The 13,500-nt window shown below is 36.6% G+C and overlaps 1 protein-coding gene and 1 non-coding gene across 2 annotated transcripts; both read right to left on the bottom strand.

The window, feature by feature from the left end:
- Positions 1-926: 926 nt before the first annotated feature.
- LOC129880625 (WD repeat-containing protein PCN-like) lies at positions 927-11,583 on the bottom strand. The gene is made up of 11 exons (XM_055954745.1): positions 11,256-11,583; positions 10,699-10,842; positions 9,435-9,732; positions 9,286-9,349; positions 9,018-9,131; positions 8,694-8,856; positions 5,831-5,984; positions 5,102-5,697; positions 3,204-3,385; positions 2,642-2,902; positions 927-1,597 (listed from the first exon to the last, which is right to left on the bottom strand). The coding sequence occupies exons 1-11, from the start codon at positions 11,415-11,417 to the stop codon at positions 1,279-1,281; spliced, it is 2,457 nt and encodes an 818-aa protein (XP_055810720.1). The 5' UTR covers positions 11,418-11,583; the 3' UTR covers positions 927-1,278.
- On the bottom strand, positions 7,967-8,110 carry LOC129904152 (small nucleolar RNA snoR135). The gene has a single exon (XR_008770391.1). It is a non-coding gene; the product is annotated as a small nucleolar RNA snoR135 (small nucleolar RNA).
- Positions 11,584-13,500: the final 1,917 nt, after the last annotated feature.

The following is a 13,500-nucleotide window of genomic DNA, read 5'->3' as shown; positions in this document are numbered from 1 at the left end:
TCTTAAAGTGGTGGACATCTTTTCAAACTCCAAAACTTCAGCACATACATAGAGTCTTACTAGTTATTATACATGGGAATTATGGAAGAGAAGGAATTCAAGGAAATATGAAGGAAATAATCCCTAGGAAGGATGGTTTATCAGGTCCAATTGACAATTAATTAGATTATTTGAGTCAATTATCCCTGGTTAACTTCAGCACCAACAGATTGGCCAAACAGAGATACAATTCTTGAGAAATTACAAGCCTAGGCTATATCATTGTTTGGTTAAGTGGAAGAAACCAATCAGAGGTATAATCAAAATCAACACAGATGATGCAATGCAACAATTACAAATTGAGATTACACATGTGTTCAGAGAAGGAAATAAGCTAGAAGATTTTCTTTACAAATCTAGATTTTGTTATCTATTTTTATACATTGATGACAATACGGCTATTGGTCGACAAGAGAAAACGACTGGTGATTGAAATGTCCTTTATTATAAACTTAGACATTGAATGTGGGGTGGCAATGAGATCCCAATTCGATCATGATTTCAACGTCATCAAGATATTTATACAAACATGTATGTCACTGGGGAATATCAATTCAATTAATTCAAGTTGCATTCTGGTTTTTGAAGCTAACCTAGTTTTGCGTGTTATTTTTTTGTTTGATAGGGTGAGGAATGCTTGGAGCAGTTCATTATATGGAATGTGATTGTCCAAACGATATGGAGAACCAACAAGGGCTTGTGACTATACCTTATGATGTACAAACAGTGGAAATTTTCAAATTTTGAAAGAACCTCGGCTATGCTTTCTTCATTGAATAAACAGTAAGAATTAAGAAAAGGTGATAACAACAGAATAAACAAAATGATCCAAAACTTTGAACATCCAAGAAAATCAGAAAAAGACCAAACCTAATAACAACTAAAAGCAAGGGAGGAGAAAATGACTTTAACATTGCAGATGAAAATGTTTGTTTCAAGGGGCAAAACTGATTGATACAGAAACTTGGAAAAAATAATTGATACATGAAAACATTAGTCAATATCTGAACAGGCTAACGGACACTTCGTAAAGCTCACAAGTTATATTTACAGGTCCACGCAATTTCCATACAACTCCTGCAGATGAAGTGAAGTGAAGTGCAGCTATACTGAAACTTGAGAATTCATTTCAAACGTTTTCTGCACCCAAACTCCAACTAACAACAAAGAAGAATCTATTGGTTGAATACTCCCAACGTAACGTTCCCTAGTAAGTTGTAACAAAAACTGGGATAAGAGTTATGTCCCAAAAATACGTCTGTGAACGGGTGGAGCATCAAGAGTTTTAACCACTTGAATCCAAGGTTTGTCTATGATCAAGGTGGAAGTTCTTGAAAGATGTCCAACAAATAAAACAGGATCCCTGAAAGCACAAAATTCAAAATTCTTTCTACCTATTTGTTTCAAATCTAAGTCATTCCCTTTCAACTTGCGCTTTAAGGTCCCATTTGCAGGAGAACTATTATGTAGCTTCTTCAAAGCTAAATCTTGACCATTAGCTAAGTCAGTATCGCCATCATCACCAACTGGCAACCCAAAGTCAATCAAGCACATCGCCCTACATAATAAAGCCATAAAACGTTAATCATCTGACATTTATGGAACTAAAGCACTGAAACAATGCAATTAAGATTTTCAAGTTAAAACAGATAGAGAACTTGAGAAAGATCCAACAAACTGAGAAGGAATATGCAGGAAAAGGACTAGTTCATGGTCAACGAAATTTCATTGGACCACTGAAAGGTACACGTACTGAAGCATACACTGCTTAGACATTATAAATCTCCATAAAATATTAAAGCCACAGGTTGTTCCTTCATACTTGGTTGGGTGTTCAACTGAACGCTTCTAAGAATGAGTTGGACCAGTATTAGGTTGGATAAGGAATTCAATTTCATTTTATTTTTTTTAATGTGTGGTGTCAGGGCCAGTTTGTGTCGACCTCAGCTATTCCTTTGGATACCTGTTACCTTCCACCAACACGGGTACCCAGTAACTATGCCTACCAAAATTTAGACAGATGAGAAGAAATCTCCTAGTGTTTTTTTGTCTTCGTTGGATTTGTATATAAGACCTCATTGGTTCTCCTCCCACTTCATTCAACTAGGCCACACCCTTGGGTGCAGTCATGCAGATAAGGAATTGGATATCTTAACACAGCCAAAAAAGAAAAAAGAGAGAACTTTCAGCTAGTAAATTACTTTAAAACAATCTCATCAGCTATAATGATTGAACCACAGCAATCCACAGCATATCACATGTGCTGACGACTGCTACTTCTGATGTGTGTTGATGTGCCTAGATGCATCAAAAGCGAAATCTTTGTATCCAAACATATAAAATGACAAGCCTCGACAAGTCCATTTCTTTATTACTTAGCTCCAATTAAGAGGCCAACCCGCGTTCTATGTTATTTACCATTCTCTAAAAGAAGTGTCACATTTACTAATGGACCCTATCTAGTAAAGGCCAATATAAACTAATGCACATTAAAACGAACCTCCGGTGAGATGCCACCAAAAGAATTCAACCAGACAAGACAGCAGAAAACCGAGTAACAAAAACTCAAAAACAGCTTTAGCAAAAACTGCCAAAGACACACCTTGAACTGTAGACAATGACAGATGATGAATTAGTAGAAGGAGCAAAAGAAAGCCCAATCACTTCTCCAGGAAATTCTTGAAATCTTCTCGGCAGAGAGAATGTAGTCCGGTTGGACCATTCTCCTAGTTGTTTAGCTTCAACATCAAAGGCATATACCTGGTTCGAAGATGTGGATACTATAAGCACATTACTATTTCTAGGAGTAAAACCACCCGCTGTAATGGAAGAACCATTCAATCTTGATATAAACCAATGTTGCCTGTTAAAACAAAAAAATTCAGTCAGTGCTCGAATAGGAAATACAAGATGAAGGTCTTGACAGCTGAAGTTATCAAGTGGAAAATGCGAGTTCTACTCAAGAGATAAACGTGCAATGCTGGAAATGATGTATTACACATTTTTAATTCACAAGAACATGACAAAATATTTGACCCTATAAAAAATCCTCTACTGGTCATATAGTGAACCTAGAAGTTTATGGAACAAAACATAAGATAACCACAATGGGGAAATTTAAGATAGATCAGATACTAGATACATTTCTAATAGAAGGCCCGCACCTCTGTATCTCTAGATTAAATATATATACATCTCCAAAGCAGTTGACAGCAGCTAACCATTGCCCATCTGCACTAGTGAACATTCTCGTAATGGGAGGTTCATTTGGTGGCAATTCTTCGCAGTGCTCTTTACGACGAGGGGTAAAAACATGAATTAGTTCCAAGCTTACCACATCAACCACCTAGAAGAGAAGACAAGAGTCAGAGACTATATGCATTCATGAAAACATCACAGTTATACCTCAAGTACTACTACACTTTATCATGGGATTGATACTTTTTATTGTCCATTCACTGTTGTCACCACCTCTGCACTATCCTATTAACATTGGTCCAAATTAACAAGATACATCAGCTCTTGCATCTTCGGAAGAAAAGGATTAACTCAAGAGGACATTACTGTTGACAACAGAATTGAAGGCCAATATGAAAGCACTTCTTCTTCAGAGCACTAACGCAGGGTTACAGGTTCTGAAGCAGTGAAACTTCAAAGAAGAAAGGTAGAAGAGGAGGAAGCAGAAGAAGAGGAGGAGAAAGAAGCACCTGGCTGCTAGATCAGATTCAAGCCAGAAGTGTCAGTGAACGAATTCTGGGTTCTGATTAGCTGGGTAATTGTCTGGCTTTTTGTTTCTTTTTTTCTCTTTTAATGGTAAAAGCTCAGAAGTAAGAAACAACAAAGTCATAGCTGGTTGCTTTGTCAGCTCGTCACTGGAAGCGCAAGCTTCAGTGACATCGCATTTCGACTTGTGAAAATGAGGGCATCTCCCGTCGCTCCGCTTTGTCGCTTTACGTGACTGAGTGAACACTTCTCTCAACACTGGTTCAAATTCACTAGCAGGACAAAGTTTATGGAAGGTGATCACTAGGCTGAATCAATTTCTATCTTTATTGTAGGAAATTAAATAAGCAAATAATATGTATCTATTCACCAGAACTTTATATGTACAAACCACATAAAGCTAACATCTGCTTGCCTTTGTACATATTGGTTAAGGACCTGTACATGTACATCATACAGCAATCAATTCAATTCAATTTAATCCATCCGTATACTACACTTCATGGGTCAGCTATGAATTATTTATATTAAATTCGCATCAGAGGATTCATCATATTTATACAGTACTTTGACTTCGTGACCAGCTATCCCGTGCCTACACAGATGAAATTGTGTGGGTAGCCAGGTACGACACACAAGAAAAGTCCACTCTCTCTCTATTATCTATATATTCTTGTAGAAGCACAAGCCCCAAGATTGTTGGATAAAATTGTTAATTACAATTAATTCTTAAAAACTTCATAATTCCTTTTATTCATCGTTCGCCTTTTTTAATTAATTAAAGAACCTCATAATTTCCTGGTATGTGACGTTAGGAATGTAATAACTTTTCAATTCATGAAAACTTCATTATCTACTTGTATGGTGACATAATATAAGCCGCAAATATCTTCCAAAAGTTGCCAAGTTTTGTTTTAGTTCCTCATGTTCACACTAGAACGAGTGACATTTCAAAATACAATTTTTTTTGTTTTTCTAAATCTTTATAATAATTTTAAAAAGATGAACACAAAACAATACTTCCATCCACGTAAATGGAGACTAGGTGACATAAAATATGTGAACGGGAGGAGTTCTGATCACTGTAGTTCTTTAAGTTAGTGTAGTTCTAAAATCATGAGTCATGATTAAAAGGTTTCACAACATTAGTACGAACCTTACCACCTATTAACTCCCTACGATATTCAGAGTAACACCTCAGAAAAGTTGTCATATACTCACAGCTCAGAAGTGATTGCAACATAAAAAAAACGTCGTGAACTATCACCCCGACTTTAAAGATGAAACACATTTATCACTTAAAACTACAGAAAATAAATTGGACGACAGAATTACTCACATAGATCCTTCTGTCACACCCCACTATCATCATTCGAGAAGAATCTGCACTGAAAACCACTGAATGGGCAAATGGAAGTCCCGAAGGGAGCTTCCTTCGGCTGACAGTCCATGCACTCTTGCCAGCACCACTCTTCTTAAGTTCAAAAAGGTGGGGTCTTACATGGTCAGAATAAGCAAACAGTACACCTGAAGGAGAAATTGCACTGCATGTGATCTTCCTCGAAGTTTTGCACTTAACACGCGCCACCAGATCTGTTCTTGCAGCCCCGCTAGATGGGCCACAGCTGTCGGACACAACCCCATTTTTCACACAAACACAAAAAATATCTATCCAGTACGAAGCCTGGACTAAGAGTAAGGAAGCCTGACTGAAAATTGTATTTACTGCAAGTTGTATGGGTGGCCTCTGAGGTGAGGGACAAATATCGTGTGGAGAAAATTTGGTGAATTCCTTTGCAGAGTATGCAAAAAGTTTAGTGTCATCACCACCTGAGATAAGCATCGGCACACCCAAATGTGCCCATTTATGGTAACTAAACTCAAGGGGCTTCTCCCTAGAACGATGCTTCTTCACCATCTGTTCAACTATGGGCTCTGAAAAAGAGAAGAGTTAAACAATAAGTATAACAAACCCAAAATAAAGGGATATCTTTCAGTCCAAAATTAAAACAGAACCAAGATTTCAACATCAATTTCAGTGAGCGACAGGCACAACTAAGTAACGGACCTTCATGAGCAATGGGTACAGCAACTGTCAATGCCCTTACATCATGTGTATGGGCCCTCACATGACCAACATAAATCCATTTCTTCATGACTACAGAAGAAATGTCTCCATCATGAGACTCAACCTCATTGGCTGAGAGCTTATAAAGTATAACCTAAAAGCAGTAGCAAAACATTAGCAGCTATAAAAGCAAGCTTTAATTGAGTTCTCTTAAACAATTATAGCTGAGAAATCTCAAATAAAATCAAAGAAGATAACAGATACATTCTTATAAAAATGCAGAAACCCTCTGTTCTACCCAGAGGTCAACTCTTTGCGTTTTTCTTTCACTTTCATTTACCTTAAGCAATTTCTTTTAAGAAAGAATGATAGAAAGAAATAGAAAAGAAAGTGAAGTTTCACACGCACTCCAAGTTATTTCATAAAATTGAAATAACAAAAAACAGGAAAGCACGAACAACAGAAATGCGGAAGTCAGGTCTCTGAAGCAACATTAATCAAATGCTTCTAACATAATTTTTGTTTTCTTTAGACACACTATTTAATCTATGTACTACAACTTAAGCAACTAACAATTATAAATGCTTCAGACATATTATCTTTTTCTCTCACAAAATATTCAACCTGTTTATTAAAAATGCAGCATCTCTTTTTTTTAGGAAGGTAGCAATTGTATTTCTATTAAACAAAACTTAAACATCCCCAAAAGAGTGCGAATTTGAGATCTTTACAAAGCACTGCTGTCAACATTCCCACTCTTTCGCAATTTCCTCTGACCTTGCTCACACATCCACTAAAGCCCAGTCCATCTCACACACTTAGTAGTCTCTACTAGTTAGTTCTCTTTCGTACACATCAGCAGATACATAGCGCCTCTGTTTCTCTTCCATCACTCCATTTCCCTTATCATCAATTTCCTTCCTCTCTCATTCCTATCCTACCACCAATTCAATCGCCAACCTTCTCTAGATTCAAAAAGCAAGAGCTCGACTTTGAATCCTTGGAAACAATTGATGTACTTTCTTTTGATATAATAGAAGACATGAATGGAAAAGAAAGCAAGAATCTTAAAAAGCATTTATTTCCTGCACTATGCAAGCAAATCTGAATTGAATGAAGACAAAGCAAGAAACCAAAGCAAGCACCTAGCAAGATTTACTAATAGATATTATTTTTGTTGAGTTCTTGTTTACTTGGTTATTTTATTTATTTGTGCAATATTCATTTTGCTATTCTTCTAAAATTGTGAAGCATGTGCTTCCTTTTCTGGCTTAAATCTATAGGGCCCTTGTTTTTTGAACTTCTTGCTTCTAACAATAACTGCTCCCACCCCCCAAATTTGTCCCAAGTCTCAAATTATTTAAACTGTGTGGCTGACCTAGTACCCCTATGTCACATGATACCTCAAGGTGGTAATTGATACACTTCGGACAAGTACCAAATTTTTTGTAACTAGTAATTTTGGACAAGCATAGAGGTTTAGATATTTGAATTTTCTGAATTTAGGTACCGCAATCCTACCTAATTTCACCTCAACTTCACTATATGTATGTTGATTAAACTGGAAATAAATATATTCTATAGGAAAAATGGTCAAAAATATCCCTCTAATATGCTCCTACCATTACCAAAGTATGCAAATGCGCCCCTATTTGGGATGGAATCCCCCAATCAAACAAAAATACCCGATTTCTCCTAAACAACCCACTCCACTTTTTTAACTCGACCCGACCCACTAAACTAAATAACCAATATCAAATTGAACCCAATTATAAATACCCCAATCTATTAAATCTGTTCTTGTTACTTGCTACCCTCTTTATCTCTGTTTTCTTCTATTTGCTTCCTTTGTTCAGTTTCATCCCTACATTGTTCCTCAGGTATCAAGTTTCAGCCTTTTCAATAATTTTTTTATCTGCTTGTTGTTAAATCATCTCCAGTGTTTGTCTTCTTCTTCTTCCTTTTTTGTGCGTGGAATTACAGATTAACTTATTCACTCAAAATACTTATGTAATTATTTACCATCACATGGCATCATCACATCAAATAATGAGAAGATTTTTTTCCCAAAAAGCTGTGGACGTTTGAGAATAGCAAATAGATGAACACAGATTTGAAAAAAAAAATTGAAACCAAATATGTGGGGAAAATGATTGTAGAAAATTTCCAGTGAACAGATGAAACACAACTGCCCATCTTCCCCAAAAATCATTTTTGCAGAGAACACTTTCGAGCAAAGCTCTATAATAGCACAAAGCCGATACACACAATCCCTGCTTTTGTTTTTTCTCCAAATCTAAAAACTCTTTAAGAAGAAGAAAAGAAAAAAAATCATATAACGTTTTGAAGAGGGGTGTTTATAATTGAGTTTAATTTGATATTGGTTATTTAGTTTAGTGGGTTGGGTCGGGTTAAAATAGTGGAGTGAGTTATTAAAGGGAAATCGGGTAGTTTTGTTTGATTTGGGGAATTCCATCCAAAATAGGGTATATATGCATCCTTTGGTAACAGCAGGGCATATTTGACCCTGTAGTGTAACTAGGGATAAACTTAGCTAATAGATGGAAGTAGAAGGGTATTTTTGACTTTTTTTCCATATTCTATATTACTTCTACTCATACAGTTACAGTGTTTTCCATAGTTCAAACTTCTGGATGACATCCATGCTAGTTTCAACAATTAACCTAGCATTATCTACGAAATGCATAAACACGGAACTTCATTTGGCATATTATCAGTCAGCTCATCAATATCTTGGTAAACATAAACAAATACAGGCTCAATGAGATCCTAGTGGATTGAGCACAAATGGCATGCACTCCAATAGAGATTTTTCTTCAGCTAGGGAGTGTTGTTTATGTACCTGACCATCAGAACCAGCAGAAAATACTCTACTATGGTTGGGAGATGCTGCTAAAGCATTCGCGTCACCCTTATGACTAGAATGTGACTGTAAAAGAGTTCCATGCTGGGAGTCCCAGAATTGAACACTCCCACTGCTATCTGCACTAACCAGGGTACCACATCTGCAAACAGCAGGATGAAGTTGGAAGCATTATGAAAATGAAAATATTAGAAAACACAAAGATTTTTTTTTTATTTTGGGGGGGTGGGGGTGGAGGTGGGGGGGATGAGCTATCTTTCTTTCCAAAACTTTTCAGAGAAGGGTTGCCAATTTGATCTTCACCTCAATGCAAGCAATGACCATATGCATAGATCAGATCCACTACCCAAACCTCCAAGACCCACTGTTATCCTGTAGATTTCATATGCACGCTTGACATCCCAACATCTTATAACCCTGCAAAGAAACAATCTCCACTCAGAATTTCACAGTGGACACACCATAAAGAATAAACAGTCATTTTTCCGCCAATGTTATGCCTCAATTCAGTTTTCATCAGAAACCAATAAGTAAATGTACAGCACATAGTTAAGTTCAAAATAGAACATACCCGTCACTACTACCAGAATATATCCTCTTCACATCAGAACCCCAAGTGACACTCAACGTACGCGCTGCAATTATCCAAAAATTAACTATGAAAATCTCAAAGCAACAAACAGATATTTGCACTTTGACTCTTAGGGGTAGCTGTCTCACCACTGACCGTAGGCAACAATCTTTTGTCAGACAAATTCTCCTCATCCGAAACAGTGTAAATACGAACACCATCGTCACAAGCAAATGCAATTCGACAATTTTCACTAACATCATCCACGTGAATAACAACTGAGTCATCATCCTCTTCACCTTCACTGCTCTCACTATCGCTGCTAGCACCATTTGTAAGACTAACATGACCATTCTCATATTTCTTTATATTTTGATGAAGCTGTGAAATATTGCATGGCTCCACAGCCATCTGCCATATTGAAACACCAATAGAATCTAGAACAGCCTGCCAGCAAAAATAGAAACAAAAACATTACTCCATTCGTCAAAACCAAATATAAGACTACAGGTAAGCAATGGATGGCTCTTGAAGTACATTGATCTGCGATGACCCAAATCCCAGCCGTAAAGACTTATTTTATGCCAAATCCATGCAAGGCACTGGAACAGTAAAGTATCTTACACAATTAGAGCTAAAATTATAGCTTATAACATCATGCAGCTCGTAAGCATTTAACAAAAGTACTTGCCATTTTCTGACTACGTTCCACTCATTAAGGGAAAATAATATTAGAGGATTTCATCTCTTTGAGTCTCTTAAAACCATAAAAATGGAAGCTAAAGGTAGCTTTTTCACAAACAGTTTGAAGGAAATCCACTAATTTGTGCACTTGAAAAAAGTAGAATATTGGCAGAGGAAAGGAAATAGATAGATAAGATCATATAATTTTGTATAATGACAATCACCGTGACAAAATGTCAAATTTCTTTTATGTGGTAGGTCAATTTGCCTTATTTTCTATGTTAAAAAAAAGCAGTCAAGAAGTTCATCTTGTTGATCGTATTTCCATCCACTCATAGATCAACCAACCATGCCTCAATTACAAAACCTCTGTTACATGAATCCTCCATACCATTGAACTCAATTCAGGTCCATTTCATTCCACTGCTAAACTAAGTATACCTTTTAAGGGTGAGAAATCACTCATCATATCATACACCAGCCACCCCTCAAACAAGTATATTTTGCATAGGTAGTTTCCTTCCATTGGGTCAATCAATATATTCATGCACTTATCACATTAATTCACTTGCTAGAGTTGGCTCTACTTTCTAACAACCACAAAGTAAGAAGCAAATAGAATAGTAAGCAAGAGATAGCATAAAAAAGCAGAATTGCAGTGCTCCTCAAATGAGTTTCTGAAAAGATTACAGCAACAACAACAGATGTTGCTCAAGTTTGTGGACGTACCTTCTGAGTCAAATCGAAAAGATCCCACTCGTAAACTGATCCATCAATGCTGGAAGAAAATAACCGACCTGCAGGCAATTTTCTCGATCCCGACTGACACCAAGCCAACGAGGAAACCCTTGAATTAGGATTTCCATGTATTACCTGCACACACATTAAAAAGAAAAAACTCAATCGTGTTAACAACAACCCAAGTTCCAATTTTGATAACAGAAAAGGACCCTAATATCTCAATCCCAAGCTAGTTAGAATCGATTATATAAATCATCACTATCTATTTTGCTCCATTTAAACCCATTTGATGACAAATACACCCACTACGTGAGCACATTCTAAGCTATTCAAAATCAAAAAAAAAAACTCAATCTCGTTAACAACGACCCTAATTCCAATTTTGATAACAGAAAACGACCCTATTATCTCAATCCCAAGCTGATTATATAAATAATCACTATCTATTTTTCTCCACTTAATTCCAAATAGACCCAGTACGTACGTGAGCACATTCTAAGCTATTCCAAATCAAAAAAACAATATATATATATATATATTCGTACAAGTTGACAGTGCCAGCCGACGGAGCCAGGTGAAACAAGCCAAATCTCAAGAGAACCATCCTCTCGAGCGGCGGCGACCTGAGAATCATCGACGCTAGTAGCTAAAGCTACCACCGGCGACGGCTTCCACTCAACTGAGCTGCTTCTATTAACTTCAAGCATTCTCGAGAAGCTCAAAAAATAATATTTCCAACTTATTCAGAGAAGAGAGATGCAGCAGCTATGAAGAGGGAGATAAAGCATCACAATGCCCCAAAATGCAGCAATGGAGGCGACGCCAAAAAAGAGGGCTAGGGTTTCGAACGAACGAGGGTTTAAAGCTTTACATGAATTTTTTTAATTACTAAATTGGGCTTTTTCGGGTCCACCCGACATAAACGGGTTAGTCAAGGAGACCATTTTCTAATCTTTGAAGATTATACATTATATATCCAAAACATATACTTTGTTAGGAAAATGGATGTTATTTTCCCAAGTGGGCCCCACTTGAAGTGGGCAACTTGCCCACTTGGGCTGCTATCATATTGAGTATCGTCTTATATATATATGCCAACATTGGCATTAAGATGAATGCCAAGAAAATAATACAGAAAACACGTAGAGCAATTACTTCCTCCTTCTTATTTCTCTTAATCTCTCTTGTTATTATTTTCTCCTTCTTAAATTATTAATCTAGTCTATTTTACAATATGTTATCAGCACGAGGATCCGGCTAATTTTTCAAGGTAACAAAAGTGGTAAGAGTTTTATTTATTTTTATTTTTATAAAATGGCAAATATTTCCAAAATTGAATTTACTGTTCTTGATATCTCTGGAAAAGGCTACTCATCATGGGCACTTGATGCCGAAATTCATTTAGAATCAATGGATCTGGCAGACACCATTAAAGATGACAATATGGCATCCAATCAAGACCGTGCTAAAGCCATGATATTTCTCCGTCACCATCTTGACGAGGGGCTAAAATTACAATATCTTACATTAAAAGACCCTCTTAAATTGTGGAAAAATTTAAAAGAAAGATATGACCACCTGAAGTTGGTCATGCTTCCACAAGCTCGTCATGATTGGCTAAATCTGAGATTAATAGATTTCAAAAATATAACTGAATATAATTCTGCTTTATTTAGAATTATAGCTCAGTTAAATTTATGAGGAGAAGAGATCACTGAGCAAGATAAACTTGAAAAGACATACTCCACATTTCCACCCGCGAATATGCTCCTGCAGCAGCAATATCGCGAAAAAGAATTTAAAAAATATTCTGAATTACTTTCTCACCTTCTTATTGCTGAAAGACATAATGAACTATTAATGAAAAATCATGATAGTCGGCCAGTTGGTTCTTTGCCACTCTCTGAAGTGAATCAGGCAAATTCTAACCAACGAGAAAGAGGTCATGGCCCCAGTCGTGGTCATGGTCGTGGTCGTAGTCAAAGAAAAATTTTTAATCATGATTCCCGGCTGGCACCGAGAAATAACCAGCAATATAAAAGGCAGGGTAAAAAGCCAGAAGCTTTACCGAAGAATAATTCAGAAACAATATGTCATAGATGTGGAGGTGTGGGGCACTGGTCGCGGATTTGCCGGTCGTCAAAACGTCTGGTTCAGCTATATCAGGCATCATTAAAAAGGGCAGAAAATAATCCAGAGACAAATTTTATCTCTGAAGATAATATTGAGCCTATGCATCTGGATGTAGCTGATTTCTTTAATTTTCCAGACGAAAATATGAATATTGACAGGACTAATAATATGTAAATATTTTTTTTTATCTGTATTAAATATGATGTTTGTATTTTTCTAATCAATGTAAATAAATAAAAAATTGTATAATATACCATATGTTAATACCATATAGTAACTGGTAAAGTTGCTGCCATGTGACCAGGAGGTCACGGGTTCAAGCCTTGGAAACAGCCTCTGGCAGAAATGCAAGGTAAGGCTGCGTACAACAGACCCTTGTGGTCGGGCCCTTCCCCGGATCTTGCGCATAGCGGGAGCTTAAGTGCACCGGACTGCCCTTTATACCATATGTTAATACGTATTTTATTTCTTATTGAAGAAAATATGGAAATGCCTCAAATCTTGTTTGGATCAATGATAAATCACGAGGATATTTGTGTAATTGATAGTGGAACAACCCATGCTATATTTAAAGACGAGAAATATTTTTCTAATTTACTTAGAAGAAAAGCTAATGTTACTATAATTTCTGGTAATTCAAAAATGATAGAAGGCTCC

The sequence above is a fragment of the Solanum dulcamara genome, chromosome 1 (genome assembly GCF_947179165.1).
Source record: "Solanum dulcamara chromosome 1, daSolDulc1.2, whole genome shotgun sequence".
In the NCBI taxonomy this organism is placed as follows: domain Eukaryota; kingdom Viridiplantae; phylum Streptophyta; class Magnoliopsida; order Solanales; family Solanaceae; genus Solanum; species Solanum dulcamara.
The sequence above is the reverse complement of the archived record's forward strand: the minus strand, read 5'-3'. Positions and strand labels throughout refer to the sequence as shown.